This window comes from Lagenorhynchus albirostris, chromosome 1 (genome assembly GCF_949774975.1).
Source record: "Lagenorhynchus albirostris chromosome 1, mLagAlb1.1, whole genome shotgun sequence".
In the NCBI taxonomy this organism is placed as follows: domain Eukaryota; kingdom Metazoa; phylum Chordata; class Mammalia; order Artiodactyla; family Delphinidae; genus Lagenorhynchus; species Lagenorhynchus albirostris.
Genome location: NC_083095.1, coordinates 2,952,405 through 2,966,723, shown reverse-complemented (window position 1 = coordinate 2,966,723; position 14,319 = coordinate 2,952,405). Strand labels below are relative to the sequence as shown.

Here is a 14,319-nt window from a genome sequence, read left to right as displayed (position 1 = left end):
GGCTCTGTGAGGACAGAGGCGCGTGGTTTGTCTGCGGGGAGGTTTCCCCGGCACCCAGCATCTGAGGTGCTCGGCGTTTGCTGAGCAAATGACCGCGTGGCTTCACGGGGAGGTGTGTGTCCAGGAAGCAGCCGACCCGAGAGCTGCGGGGGTGGCATGGTGTCCCGCGGAACCCAGCCTGGGAAATGCTGCAGGATGACACCCCTCGTAGGATGTGTCCATACGGGTGCCTTGCTCATCCTCGTAATGTGCAGTCAGCAACGTCCCTGCTTGTATTCCAGCTGCTTCTGCTCTCCTGTCCTTTGAGAACTGGCTTATGTCCTTGCCCCTCCTGCTGCCTCCCCTGGGAGTGAGGTTCAAGTCCCGTCCTGACATCATCGAGTTTGGGGGTGGGGGGCAGCGGCTGCCCTCATGCCCTGAAAGCCCACCGAGCTGTACACTTAGGGTTTGTGTTGTTTTTTAAAGGTGTGTGACCCTTCAGTAAAAAGCTATCTTTTTATTGGATGAGAATAAGTGAAGGGCTGGGCTTCCCTCAGAGGGAAGCAGGGAGCCTCGTGTCCATGCCCCCCTCAGCCCGGGCAGGTGTAGCTCCCCCGGCCAGGAGCTGTGTGGGGTTGTGCAGGGTGGGTTGCAGCCTGCCCTGTGCACGAGGGCGTGTGGGGGGAGGGCAGGCCGGCCGAGGCCCCGAGGAGGCAGGGGCGTCACGCCGAGGAGTTCCCGCCGTACTCTGGGCAGTCGGGAGACGTGGCAGCGAGGCAGGCGGGCAGGCAGGAGGGGTCCCACAGTGTCTGGGCACCCTGGTGACTGGCGGGTGGCAGGCAGGACCGTGCCCAAACCGGGCAGTGGGGCCGGGGGACCGAGGGGGTCCAGGTTCAGAGCTGTCCAGGAGATGACGGGCGCCCAAGGAGGGAGAGGAGAGAGAAGGGGCGCCGACCCGCCCTGGCCGCCCAGTGGCGGTTCTCCTCCCGGCCCTCCTCCTCCTCCGAGGGCTTCTCCCCGCCCGCCGGCTCTTCCCTGCCTCCGCATCACAGTGTCTTCTCTGTCTTCCCACTGCACCACTGCCCGGAAACTTCGTGGCTTCGAGCAGCGCTTTACTACTCGTACCTCTCAGGACTCTGGGGCTGGGATGCGGGCGGAGTCCAGCATGGACGGCTCCTCCCTGCTTCACCACGGCCGGGCCTTTGGGCCCCGCACACCTCTCTCCCCTCCGCGGGGCCTCCGCACCGCAGACTTCTCCATGCCGGCTGAGTTCTGAGAGGAGAAGCTGACGCTGCCTGCTTCTCGAGACCAGGCTCGGCCCTGCCAGCGGGATGCTTCCGCCATGTTGTTTTGGTCAAAGTGAGAGGGCGGATTCCAGGGGAGGGGCACAGACCCCCGTCTCCGTCTCCGTAGAGCGGAAGTCACAGCCGCACCAGCCATGGGAAAGCAGAGAGCGCTTTCAGAACCTGTGTTCTTGCCTGGAAAGCGTTTAGGATGCTCCTCAGCTGAGAGCGCCCATGAGTTCTGATCGCATCTCCCACAGGCACACAGGGCGTGTCAGCCGCGTCTGTGCCCAGCGTGGTGTGCCGATCGATCGCAGGGCCGTCCATCCGCTCCCCGCAGCCCCTCATCCTCTCTGGAGCGGTGGCGGGGGGGCGATGCTGGACCTAGGGCACCCCTCCCCGCACGCGAGGCCGAGCGGGCTCACTGGCCGCCTTGCCTGCCGGTTCCTGTTTCCTGCGAAGCTCATGGCAGCTGTGCACAGTCGGCCTGGCTCTCGGCCTGGCCCTGTCTGTATGCCAAGCAGAGCAGAAGAGGGGGGCTCGGGGGCGTGAGTGGGGAGACCCATGTCCACAGACACCCACCTCGACCCCTCCCCAGGCTGCCCAGCCACCCTTGATCGAGCTCCCGGGCCGGTCCACACACCTTCTCCCCGCGGACCCTCTGTCCCAACACTCTAAATGGCAACTGCGTTTTTTGGTGTCTTTTACCTTCATAACTTATAAAATTTAACTTTTCATTTTGAAAAACTTCAGACCAACGGAAAACTTGCAGATTTCAGTAACTCCCATAGCCTCAGGTCCACCCAGAGTCACCCACTGCCAACACTGGGCCACGTTTGCCTTCTCTCCGAGCATGAAGCTGTGAACAGGGGCTTGTGAGGACCCTCAGACCAGGCCCCCGGCCACCTCCCCTTCCCCTGTGGCGCCTGCCGTCTGTCGCTGCCCGTTAACGCAGCCCGCCCCTCCTGGCCCGGCATCCCGCAGGTCTCCCCATGTCCTTTCCTTCTCCTGTCACCTGGCCTATCTTTGTTCCCCAGGACATGCAGCACTGAAGAGTTGGGGCTCCCTGCTTGGTGGGAGGTCCCTCAGTCTGGGACTTAGGGGCGTTTCTATCCCTGTGAGGCTGTGCTCTGGGGACAGGCCTGGTCCCCCCACCCCTTTGCCCGCCGCTCCTGCCGTGCCGGGCTGCCCTGGGCTGTGCGGGAACTGCCCTCCCCAATCATGTGCGCCCACCTCCTTCCCTGAGGAAAGGCCCTTCCTGCTTCCAGCCCGCCGGGGTCGCCCTGGTCAGCGTCCACTCCAGCCCCAGCGACCAGATGCTGTGGGCCCTGGACAGCAGGTGGAACGTGCACGTCCGAGTTGGGATCACCGAGGAGATGCCGGTGGGGACCGACTGGGAGCACGTGCCAGGTAGAGGCGCTGGGTGGGCGGTGGCCACTGGGGCCACACTGGGGCCTGGTTTGTTTCTGAGGCTCTGCTGAGGCAGGTGACAGCAAGCGTCTACCTCAGTGTTCCCCAGCGTGGGCACCCCACAAGCAGAGCGCCAGCCCCGTGTCCTTGGGGTTCCTTGTCGGATGACCGTTTCCGGACCGCCTGGGCTCTGGTCCTCGGGTCTTGGGCTCTTGCAGCCTTGCCGGCCCTGCAGACAGGGCGTCCTTTCCCTGGGCTCCCACTCGGTGCCCAGCCAGGGGGAGAGCAGGCTTGCGGGGAGGGTCGGTCCGTCCCTTCCGCGGCCGGGGCTGAGGGCAGACAGACGCTCCGTTTGACTGCAGGGTTGCAAGCCTGCCAGCTGGCCCTGAGCGCCAGGACCGTGTGGGCCCGCTGCCCCAACGGGGATCTCGCCCGACGGTACGGCGTCACCGACAGAAACCCTGCCGGAGACTACTGGAAGAAGATTCCCGGGCACGTGACGTGTTTCACAGGCAGGTGCCAGGGCGCTGGCGCTCCCGTGGATGGCGTCGGTGGGGCTCCGGCCGTGGGGTGGGGCTCTGGCCGGGGGCTGGGGCGGTGCTGCTCCCACAGGGCTGGTTCACCCACACGGGAGCCCATCCCAGGGTCACACCTGCCGGGGGCCACACAGCACCCGGACTCTGCCAGGGTCTCCCGGGAAGAGGACGGGACGCCGGGCCGCTCCCTTGAAGGCCAGGGAAGCCGAGGTGCCGGTCGGGGCGTGCCCGGGGCCCCACCGCTAGGCAGCGCGCGTGCAGACGTGGAGCCGGGCTGGGGAGTAACGGGCGTGCGGCTGGCTCTTGTCCCTGCAGTGACCTTGTCAGACGAGCTGTGGGCAGTGGGCCCCGCCGGCTCCCTCCTGCAGCGGCTGACTAGGACTTTCAGCCACTCCCACGGCGCCCCGAGCAGCCAGGCCACCGCCCCCCACCCCGAGGACCTGGACGACGAGTGGGAGGTCATCTGAAGGAGCTCTCGGCAGGGAGGCCACCGAGACCCGTGTGGCGGACACGGGCGGTTTTGAGTCGCTTGCCCTTGGACGTGCCTCGCCCGCTCTTGTCGGGCACGTCTAGCCAGGTGGGACGCTCCGCTCTTGCTTTCCTCCGTATTTGTTTCCGTCTCATTCCAGAACCCACAGCCTTGGCCGAGAGGTGCGGAGCCGTTGCTGCAGCAGCAGGGCCTCTGACTCCCGCTGAGGCCGTCCCCAGGTGGGACGGCGGCTGCTCCAGTCGCATGCACTGTGGTACCGCCGTCTGCTGTGGTCACCTTCCCCTCGCTGACCGCTCCCGGGCCCGTGGAGCCCAAGGTCAGTGCCGTCCATCCGCCGAATGTGTTCCTGGGATGGCTTCGTCTCCACCACAGGGTCCCCCCACCTCCTCTCTGAGACGCAGGCCCCAGCGCCCATTCCCTGCTGGCCACACCAGATGGGAAGCCAGCTGTGCCAGGACGAGGACACACGCATAGCGACATGCACACGCCACACACACCCTCCCCGCCCGCTCCCAGGGGGCCGGGCTCGCCTCCAGCAGAACAGTAAAGGCCAGTGGGTGACCCGGAATACGGAAGTGTGCGTGTGTATCCGAGGCAGGTGTGGTGGGACGTGGGAACCTTAGCCATGGTAGTGACATAGGAATGTCGTAGGGTGACACTCAGCCCTGCTGCTGGTGACGTCGTGAAAACCAGAAGCACCTTCAGAGGATGAATCTACTAATTCTTGCCTTTTTTGTTTGTTGTATTACAAACCTACATGAGATACCTCACTTGAAATCAGATCTTACAAATTTAGAAGAGAAATGTATTTTCTGAAACCAGGGGAAGGCCTTCGACTCCTTCCCCCGGTTTATCCTGAGCCTGCACTGTTCTCGGCTGCAGCTTCAGAGGCTGGACACCGCCCTGCGTGTCCTCGATGTGTGGGGCAGCCACGGGACCTGCCTGCTGGCTGCGAGTGGCAGCCAGACATTGTCAGCGGGCATCTGGGTGGGTGCCCAGCGAGGTTGAAACTGGGGCCTGCTGTGGCCACGTCAGACTTCGGTCCATGGGCTCGGCCTGCAGTGCCTACCCTTGTCGCTGGCATCTGAGCTGTAGGACTCTGCAGCCCAGCCAGGCATCCGCCCTGAGCCCGCCACCCCTCCCTCTTGGAGGCAGCCCCACGGAAGGACTCCAGCCTGGCTGCTTTTTTTAGCCTGCCCTTGGCCCGGGGCCCAGTTACTCAATGCCTGTTTTCTACTAAGCAGGTGTGTCCGGGAGCCCCCAGGCCACAGGTGAAGAGCGATAAGATTTGTTCTCTGACAGGACCCAGCTAGCCATGAGGATGGAGGTTTTCCAGGTCTAAATGAGGACAAGATGCTGAAATCCCAGACCTTACTTACTACTTCACTTTTATAGAATGCGTTTTTTCAGAAGTCTGGTGACAGCAGAGGGAGCGCAGGCGGCTGAGGCTCCTCTTCTGCGTATGTTGTGCCTTTTGCCGGGCTCCTCAGATGGCAGAGCTCTCCTGAACCCACGGGACTTTAGTGCAATTAACCCAGTCTAGTTAGTTTGATACTTTTAAACTACTTGTAGCCTCAGTGCTTTGTACAGTTTTCTTTTTTTTTCTTTTTTTTTTTTTAAGTTGTGCTTTGAGACAGTGCAATAAACTAGACTTTTCCAAGCCTAGTCGAGTCTGATGTCTGAGTGGTGAGAAGGTGCCCTGAGTGGGCACTCAGGAAGGCTGTTCCCACTGGTGCTGCAAAGAATCTGCTGCTGGTGTCGCCAGCCCAGCCCCACGGCCAGGAGGGTGTGGGCAGACGTCATTTCGTGACCAGTTTGCCCGGGGGCTGTCCTGGGGGAGTGCCACTGCAGAGGTGGCCCTGGGGAGGACACTGTACCCTGAGGCAGAGCACAGGGCCACTGTGGGCAGGCTCTGGGGGCTCGAGACCCTGGGCCTGGGTCTTCATCCAGGACACAAAACCAGACACCAGAAGTGCCCTAGTGGAAACCAGCACATGGAAAAAAGATCACGTTCACGACAGCAGCGGGATGCGTCACGTGCCGGGAAACAGCCTGAACAAGAAATGTCAGACTCGGTCGAGAGCTGGCCAAGCTCTACTGAAGACTTCCAAGAGAGCCCAAATTGGGGAGGCAGTTGACATTCCTGATGGAAGACCACAGCCATTGTGCAAAGAAAGACACCAGTCCTTTCCAAAGGCATTTATGGCTTTCACTCAATTTGTCAAAATCCCCACTGGGATTTTCTTTGTTGGGGGTAGGCAGAGAAGAACCCATAAAATAATGTTCATACCCACAGACACCCCCCCCTTGCCTGTGCCAGATATGCTGTGAGGGTCTCACGCGTGCAGCTTCACGTCCTCAGTAGGGCCCTGAGAGGTCAATACCATTAGCCCCAGTGAGACTCAGAGAGGCGAAGTAACTTGCTTAAGTCATCACAAGGAGCGCTGGGATTGGAGCCCAGCTCGGTGGGACTCCAGACCTGTACTGTCTGATGCCACCTCACTGTCTTGAGAAGAAACAGATGAGGATTGCCAGGAGCGATGACAGGGGCCAGCAAACGAAGTGGGATGTGGATGGAAGGGCCAGTGACGTCGGGCAGCCCAGCGAGGTCCACGGGGGGTTAACAAGGTGAAGGCGGCACGCAGGTGAGAGGACGGGACAGTGACTTCACAGTTAACTGATGCGGCCCGCTACTTAACCATTCAGACAAACATTAAGTGGATTAAAGAGTCTTAAAACTAGGGGGCAAAAAACTGTCTGATTTCTGGATGGCAAGCACTTTCTAGACTCAAAAGTAGTGGGAAAAGTCAGAGGAAAATACTATATAGATTTGATTTCTTCAACATATAAAGATGCCGTGAATTAAAAACCCCGCATAAAACTAGAAGGGGAAATAGTTGCAACAAGTCGGAGGAACACCGAAGACACACGTATGGACAAAGGAGATGAAAGGGCACTGCTTAGTGCACACCCAGGGCAGGCGTGCACATGGAGCAAGCGGGGAGCCCCCGTTGGCACGGCCCTTCTGGGAAAGCCACTGGGTCCAGCAGCAGCCTTAAAACCCTCAAGTCCCGGAACTCCTACTTCTGGAAGCCTGTCCTCAAGAACAAATCCTAAGTCAGGGTTAAACATACGGCGCAGCATCGTTTGTAATTGTGAAACACTAAAAACAACTGACATTCGGGAGCATTCCTCTCATGAAACAATATGCAGATGTTAGAAAGCACGTGTCTTCCCGGGGGATGTACGTTCTGAGCAGTCTGTCATGCAGTTTCATCATAGCAGCGTTAAGTCTCTCGGGCGTGGTAATGATCACGTGAGTTTGTAGGCGATCATACCTACAGGGAGAGGTAGATGATGCCAGTGGACACGGTGTACTCTGCTAACTTTTGGTGGGTTTGAAATCTTTTTCGTAATTCCAGGGCGCAGAGGAGGGGCAGAAAGACACTACCCAAGCAGCTGGTCATGGTGGTCCCCTGTAGTGTGCACCTTTTTGTATCTTTTGAATTTGAGCCATGTAAATGTGTTATTTATTCCAAAAAGAAATAAAGTTCACATTTTAAAGCCTCAGTTCTCTCTAACGTCAGCTCTGTCGTATCAGCGCCAGCTGAATCAGATATCACAGAGTAAACACCAGAGGCTTCCCAAAATCGTATTTACACAATGTTTTACAGTGAACGGAAATGCTTACTCTACAGTAAGTTTTTAAATACTAGATTTGATCTGATGTCATGTGAAAAAGTATGCATAGAAAAAAATTGAACATATGTATATATGTGCATAGAGAAAAACAGAAGAAAATACACCAAATGCTAGTAGCAGTGGTTGGGTGGTGGGATGCCGCCAGGCAGGCGGGCAGCCTCTTTACCTGGGAGCTGCATGGAGGGGCCCCTGCCACATCCTGCCCTGGATTTCTCTGCACAATCCGAGCGTTCTACCATGAGCATGCATTCTATCAGCAGAAATTCTGTATAAAAGTCACTGAAGATGTGGGAATTCCCTGGCGGTCCAGCGGTTAGGACTCCTCGCTTTCACTGCCTGGGCCCCGGATTCAGTCCCTGGTCGGGGAACTAAGATCCCGCAAGCCGCACGGTGTGGCTTAAAAAAAAAAAAATCCCTGAGGGGCTTCCCTGGTGGCACAGTGGTTGAGAGTCCGCCTGCCGATGCAGGGGACGTGGGTTCGTGCCCCGGTCCGGGAGGATCCCACATGCCGCGGAGCGGCTGGGCCCGTGAGCCATGGCCACTCAGCCTGCGCGTCCGGAGCCTGTGCTCCGCAGCGGGAGAGGCCACAGCAGTGAGAGGCCTGCGTACCGCAAAAAAAAAAAAAAAATCACTGAGGATAGAAATCTCTTATCTTCAACCTCTGCCTTGGTTGGGATGGTTACACGTGTGTTGACATTGGTTATGACCCCTCAAACCACACACTTAAAGTCTGTGCATTTATTATGTCAAGTATGCCTCAATTTTAAACTGTAGCAGGACAAAAAACCAGTCACCGTGGAGCAGGGCTGCTTCACATCCACACACTTCTGGAGCAGAAGCCTTCCCCAACCGTGCCTGTTTCCCCTCCATCCCGACTTCAGGAAGCACCCTTGTTCTGAACAGGATTTCAGGTAACTTAGGAAACTGCTCTCAATACAGTATTTTAAAGTTGAAGAAATTGACAGGAAAGGAAATCAGTGAGAATATCGAGGTAGTGGGGTAAGTTAGCACACAACACGGCCAAAGTGGGGGCAGAGCAGGGGCCTTGTGGCCACAGGCCGTCACAGGGCTGTGTGTCCCTTTTGGGCTCCAGGCACAGGGTCACAGTACCTTGGGGACGAGTGGCCCAGCCTTCTCTGTCCTCCCCGACAGGTGTCTGGGGTGCAGGAATTCTGGCCCCCGAGCTCTCCGGAGTTGGAAGTTCACTGGGCCCCTGGGTGGGCATGGCAGGGGCAGTACTGGCAGGAGTGGGGCTTTCCTTAGACAAGGTTCATGGAATGAAGGAAGTGAACAAACGAACCAAGGCGCTTTGCCCCAGACACGTGGGCCTTGTCCCAGGCAGAGCCACTGCCTTTGAGGAGCCATCAAGGCCGCCTGCCAGCAGCCAAGAGCTGAGTCTCCTGGCGGACTCGCCCTCCCCAGGCCTCCCTGCTCATCGCCAGGGCGACGTGGTGACGGGGTGCTGGAGGGCCCAGGGGAGCGATAAGGCCAGTGCTGAGGCCCGCCTGCCCGCCCTCACTCGGCCGGCAGCAGCGGCCAGATAACCCTGAGGCTTCTCGCCCTGCACTGTTGCCCTGGGTTCTCTGCTCCCACGGACGCCTGGGGTGCCCTGGGCCAGGGGTCCCCAGTGGGACTCAGGCCCCGCTCTGCTGCCACAGGGCTTCCTCAGCCTTCCCCGTGGCTCCCTGTCCCACCCGGCCGCGGCCAGGACACCCGGGGCTGACGCCCCCCGCTGCCGTCCTGCCCTGCACCCCTCCAAGCTATGAGCTGTGCTCCGGGGCTGGGCCCCCTGCTGTGGTGCCCACAACAACTCCTGCCCGGATCCTGCCCTGCGTGCCAGGACCAGCCCAGGGGCTGCCTCCTGCTCCCCGGACAATGGGTTCTGTGGGGTCCCCGCCAGGGAGCCCCCCCAACCTTGCATCACCCCATCCCCAGCCCAGGGGGCTCAAAGGAGTTCATCACCAAAGGGGCAGCTGTATGTCTAGCAGGGAAGCAGATGGGGGCCTAGCCCTGGGCCTTGGGCCAGGAGGGCTGACCCCACAGAGGACAGAGCTGGGACCTGGGAGACATGAGGGGAAGTCCGCATGCCCAGGTCCCCCATCGGGTGCCCAGGTTCTTTCCAGGCAGAAGCTGCTTGGGCACGAGGGCACCAAGAGTTCCCAACATCTCCCTAAGCCCAGAGCCCAGAAGCCACGGAGACCTGCTGCTCTGGTCTGCCCTTTCCACCTCCTCCAAAGGAATGCACCCTCCCCCAGCAACGCATCCCCGGTTAAGAACCAGGGGACTCCTGATGTCCCAAGTTTTAAGCTAGAGATGCTAGTATCCACTGCCCCCAAGTGTCAAGGTTCAGAAAGGCTGTTTAACTGGGCCAGGACACACAGCAGGAGGGGAGAAGCCCTCGCTGCCACCCAGAATCTAGGATCAGCACCGGGCCGTACACCCCTCCATCCCCCCCTCCTCCCCACCAGGGCTGTGTGCCCACCCACCCCACGCTTCCCAGCAACGGGGGTCACATCCTTGCCAGGGCAGGTAGGGAGCTTGGAGATGCTCCAAAGCCCCTTTGTAAGCAGCTGGGGACACTGAAGCCCAAGGCAGGGGTTTCTCCAAGGTCACCCTCAGAGTGGGTGGCAGGTGCAGACCAGAACCAGGCCCCCTGGCAGAGCTTCCCGCTGCCCAGGTCCCTTCCACAGCCCCCCTCTGACGGCCCATCACCCTGGACTCTGCCACCACCACCCAAAGCCCCTTCGGCCCCCAGGCATGCCCCCCTCGGGGACACAGGGGGCAGGGTGGGCAGTGGGTGCCCCCAGCCAGGCAGTCACTGTTCATCGGGCAGATCGTTAGCCCTCTGCTCCTGGCAGAACATCGTGGCCCTCCAGCCCATGCCGGCGCGGGTTGAATTTCACGGCCCAGCAGAATTCCCGGGCAGGACAGCCTGGCCATCCCTGATCCCACGGCTCCTCGGGGCACGGACCCAGCTTCTCGGCCAGGGTCCCTCTGTCCTGAAGGGTCAACCAGTCTCCATCTTCAAAGCCTTCCTGCGGAAACCAGGTCTACTGGCTGAGGCTGGAGGGCCCACCCACGGGATGACGCAGCCACCCCCGTCAGGAGCCCCAGGATTAGGTACCTGCTAGTCGCCAGAGAGAGCCAATGGGGCGACTGCGACAAGTCCAGGCCTGGGCTTCTTTGGGGAGGGCGCGGTCCCAGTGACAGCCGAGGAGGAGGCAGGTGGCCAGTACGGGACGGGGGCAAACAGGAGACACAGCCTGGGTCCTGCCCTCCACACCTGGGGACCTGAGGCCCAGCCCCACAGGGGAGTGGTCGAGGCCCCACCTGCTGACGGGGCAGAGAACCTCCACCCAGCGCCCACGGGCGGTTCCCTCAGCCTCCAGGCCTTTGCACCCGCCGTCCCCCTGCCTGGACACGTCAGTCCACCCCCCTGCACCTGCCCAGCTCAGCTGTCTCTCCCTTTGGGACACCTTCCCAGAGGCTCTAAATCAAGATGGGAGGCCGCTCCTCAGGGTCTGGGTAGCGAGCTGAGGGCAGGGCCCGGCTCTCAGGCGTCGCCTGACCCCATAGCCCAGCTCCGTCCACGCAGGGAGGTGGGGAGCTGAGCACGGCCTGATCCAGAAGACCTGCAGCTCCGGGTCCGCCTGCCCGTCCTGGCCCAGCCCCCAAAGCACGCTACAGACAAAGCAGAGATTCTGCTGTCCAGAGAACAATATATGTAAAGTGCCGGGTACAACGCTCTGAAAAATAGTATTCTCCAAAAATCCAGCACACGGGGTGCCCCCGCGGTCTAGCCCTTGCCCGTGAGGTCCAGTGGCTGTAGGAAGGGCGGCAGCGGCAGCTCGTCCAGGGCCTCGGGGAAGCGGCCGGGCGAGATGGCGGTGACAAGCACCTGCATGGCGCGCGCGAAGAGCGAGGGTGGCGCCAGGCCCGCCAGCCACTGGAACTTGTCCTCGCCCAGCAGCCGCTGCCAGCGCGGCCGGTCGCCCAGCAGCTCGCGGCGGGCCGGGCCGGCTGCGTCCGCCGGCGTGTACAGCGCCAGTAAGTCAAGCAGCAGCAGGCGGCGCTGGCGCGGCTCCCCGGGCGCTGGCGCCCCGACAGCGGGGGCGGCCCCGGCATCACGGCCCAGCTGACGCAGCAGCAGCTCGAGCGGCGTGAGGCCGCCGCCGTCGCGCAGGCCGGGCGAGGCGCCGTGGCCGAGCAGCAGGAAGAGGCACTCGGGGCGCGCCAGCTCGCAGGCCACGTGCAGCGACGTGCCGCCGCCCTCCACGCGGCTACAGCCTCGCCGGTCGAGCAGGCGCGCGCGCTCCTCGGCCGGGAAGTCGCGCACGGTGCGCAGAATGCGGCGCAGGATGCCCACACGGTTGTAGCGCACGGCCAGCGCCACGTGCGGCCCGGGCGCCGCGCAGCAGCGGAAGCCGGCGCTGGGCGGCGCGAGCGCGCACCGCGGGAACGTGGCCAGCAGGTAGTGCGCATACGCCTGGTGGTCGTGCACGAGGGCGTAGAGCAGCGCCTCCGACGGCGAGTAGGCGGCGGCGCGCCCGCGCTCGTCCCAGTGGAAGGCCTCGCTAGCGCGCATGTCCTCCAGCAGCCACACGGGCAGCAGGTCGCGAACGGCCTGGTAGAAAGCGAACGACGACTTGCGACACTGCTTCTGCGCCCGCGAGCGCGCTGCGCCCGCGCCCTCGGGCCCGCCGTTCGCGCCGCCCCCAGGTCGCCGCGTGTCCCACGGCATGCTGGCGGCGCCTCCCGGTCTCACGGCATGGGCCTGGGGCCGACCACCTGCGGGCAGAGGGAAGCGCGGTGAGGGTTGAAGTTCCGGGCGGAGAGGGGTCTCCCGTCCAATCTTCACACAGCCCCACCTGTCCGGCCCTCTCTCGTACCTGCCCCCAGCCTCCGACCGGCCCTCCCAGTCACTCCTCACAGCTTCCCTTCTCTCCCAGGCCCTGAACCACCTCCCACATCCTTGATCTAGCTGCGCCTGGTCGCCCTCCCCAAAACTGTCTTGTTCTCCGGTACCTCTGCTAAAGATGCCCTTCCCTGTCCCTGCCCTCACAGCCCCAGCTACCGTCAAGGCCACACCGAAACCCCACACCCCGTCCAGCCCAGGGACCCACTGGAAGAGTTCCTGCTCCCACCTGTGAGAGCTGCATCCAACTCCAATCAAGGGGAAAGCCAGGTAGGGGACTAGGAAAGCTGCATCCCACATCTCAAGCTGAGGCAAATCTTTTCTGTAGCCCAAGCTCCCTATCCCCAGCCCCACCTAACCTTGACTCTGTCATCTGACCCCCGACTGCGGTCGAGGGCCCTACCCCAGGCCAGGCAGGGTCAGAGCTCTAGACTCAGACCTACCTGGCTAGCGCACCGCGATTACCTAGTTCTGTGTAGGTGGGTGTATTACTGTTGCCTGAGCCTCAGCTTCCTCATCTGTAAGAAAGAGGGAAGGCAGTCTGTGAGCCATAGCAGGAAGTGGGGGCCTCTAGCCTTCCACCCAAACATGGTGTTTACTGGATGTCACCGCCCCTAGCTCCTGGGAGGAGGCAAGAGGATGAAATCAACCTAGAAACTGGCGTGTACACTCTTCACAGTCTGTAAATCCCCTCCAGGTCTGCTAGTTCCCTGAGTCTTCCCAATGACTAGAAGAAGCAGGTACTGTCATCCCATTTTCCAGTAAGGGACAAACTTGTCCAAGGTCAGTCGGCAAGTCATGGTAGAGACAGGCCTGGAACCCAGATCTCCTAACTCCTATATCGGGCTCATTCCAGAAGTGGGGGGACCCCCAACCCACAGGGAACCCAGATTGAGCCCTAACCTTGCCCTCTGAGCCCCCTGCGCCAACCTGAGCCCTGACCTCCAACCCCTGGCCCTGGCCCAAGCTCCCCACTGCGTTTTCTCAGGGGTAAGCCCTTGGGCACAAGGGACCTGGGTCAGCGGATAAGCTGCGTCCACACACACTGGGTAACTAAGTTACAGAGACGGGCACAGGGGTTGGGGGCTGGAGCCACAGCACCCTTTTGGGGACACCGTAACTGGAGCACCACGCCTGGGTCTCCGCGCCCCGGGTGCACCCTGTGTGGACACTGGGAGCGGGGCAGGTTACGTAAAGTTGAGCCGCCCCACGTCACCGGGCAGCGAGTCACGGTCGCGGCTCAGTGAATGGGGGGTTGGGCCACCGAGGGCAAGGCCGCGCGCCCAGGGCCGCCCGCCAGTTTCTCCCCGTCCCCTACGGGCGGCACGGCCGGACCCCGGGTGGCCGCGGGTCGCGGGTCGAGGCCAGAGTGTCTGCGGGCCGGTGGCCGGCGCAGCGAGGGCTGCACCTGCGTGCGCGTGTGTCTGGGGGGGATGAGGGGGGCGGCGGCTACACGCCGAGCCGGCCGAGGAAGGGGGACTCACCGTGGGGGTCGGAGGGGCCGCTGGCCTGGCGTCCCCGCCCCCGCTGCGGGCCGGAAAGCTTGCTGGCCCCCCGCGGGTCGGCGCGCAGGCGAAGCTCCCAGGACAGACGGACGGGAGGGTGCCGCCGGCGCCCGCGCCCGCCGCAGCCGCGCTCTGAGCCGCCGCGGCCAGACCGCTGGGCGGCGGTGCCGGCGCCGGCGGCGGGCGGGCGAGCGGCGGGCGGCGCAGTGCGGCCCCGGCCGGGCAGGACCGCGGGGCCGCCCGCCGCCGCCATTGGCCCGCGCTGCCGGCCCCCGCCACCACCCATTGGCCGCCGCGCTGCACCATTGTTACGTCACCGGTCGGCGGGCGGGGCGCCCAGGGGGACCCGCGGAAAAGTTGGGAGAAACTTGAGGGCGCGCGGGGGGCGGGGCCGGGATGGGGAGTGAACGGGGCGGGGCTCCCGGAAACCCGAGTGGCCGGCGAGAAAAGGCTCCGGGTTTCGAGCTCCCGGCGACGGGAGACCCGCGCCGGGAAGGGC

The 14,319-nt window shown here is 62.3% G+C and overlaps 2 protein-coding genes across 4 annotated transcripts in view; one reads left to right on the top strand and one right to left on the bottom strand.

Moving 5' to 3' along the window:
- Positions 1–7,268, top strand: part of TECPR2 (tectonin beta-propeller repeat containing 2) — a 98,251-nt gene extending 90,983 nt beyond the window's left edge. The window contains exons 18-20 of the mRNA XM_060155857.1: positions 2,531–2,672; positions 3,035–3,184; positions 3,524–7,268. Coding sequence (XP_060011840.1) covers positions 2,531–2,672; positions 3,035–3,184; positions 3,524–3,675 — 444 coding nt within the window. The 3' untranslated portion in view covers positions 3,676–7,268. The remainder of the gene's footprint in view (positions 1–2,530; positions 2,673–3,034; positions 3,185–3,523) is intronic.
- An 855-nt stretch (positions 7,269–8,123) lies between these two features.
- ANKRD9 (ankyrin repeat domain 9) lies at positions 8,124–13,990 on the bottom strand. Of its 3 annotated transcripts, none has more exons than XM_060156737.1 (3): positions 13,800–13,990; positions 12,759–12,833; positions 8,124–12,188 (listed from the first exon to the last, which is right to left on the bottom strand). In XM_060156737.1, the coding sequence occupies exon 3, from the start codon at positions 12,139–12,141 to the stop codon at positions 11,197–11,199; it is 945 nt and encodes a 314-aa protein (XP_060012720.1). In that variant the 5' UTR covers positions 12,142–12,188; positions 12,759–12,833; positions 13,800–13,990; the 3' UTR covers positions 8,124–11,196. The 3 variants fall into 3 exon arrangements, with proteins under 3 accessions (XP_060012720.1, XP_060012800.1, XP_060012886.1); XM_060156817.1 differs by having other exon boundaries at positions 12,781–12,833; XM_060156903.1 differs by lacking the exon at positions 12,759–12,833.
- Positions 13,991–14,319: the final 329 nt, after the last annotated feature.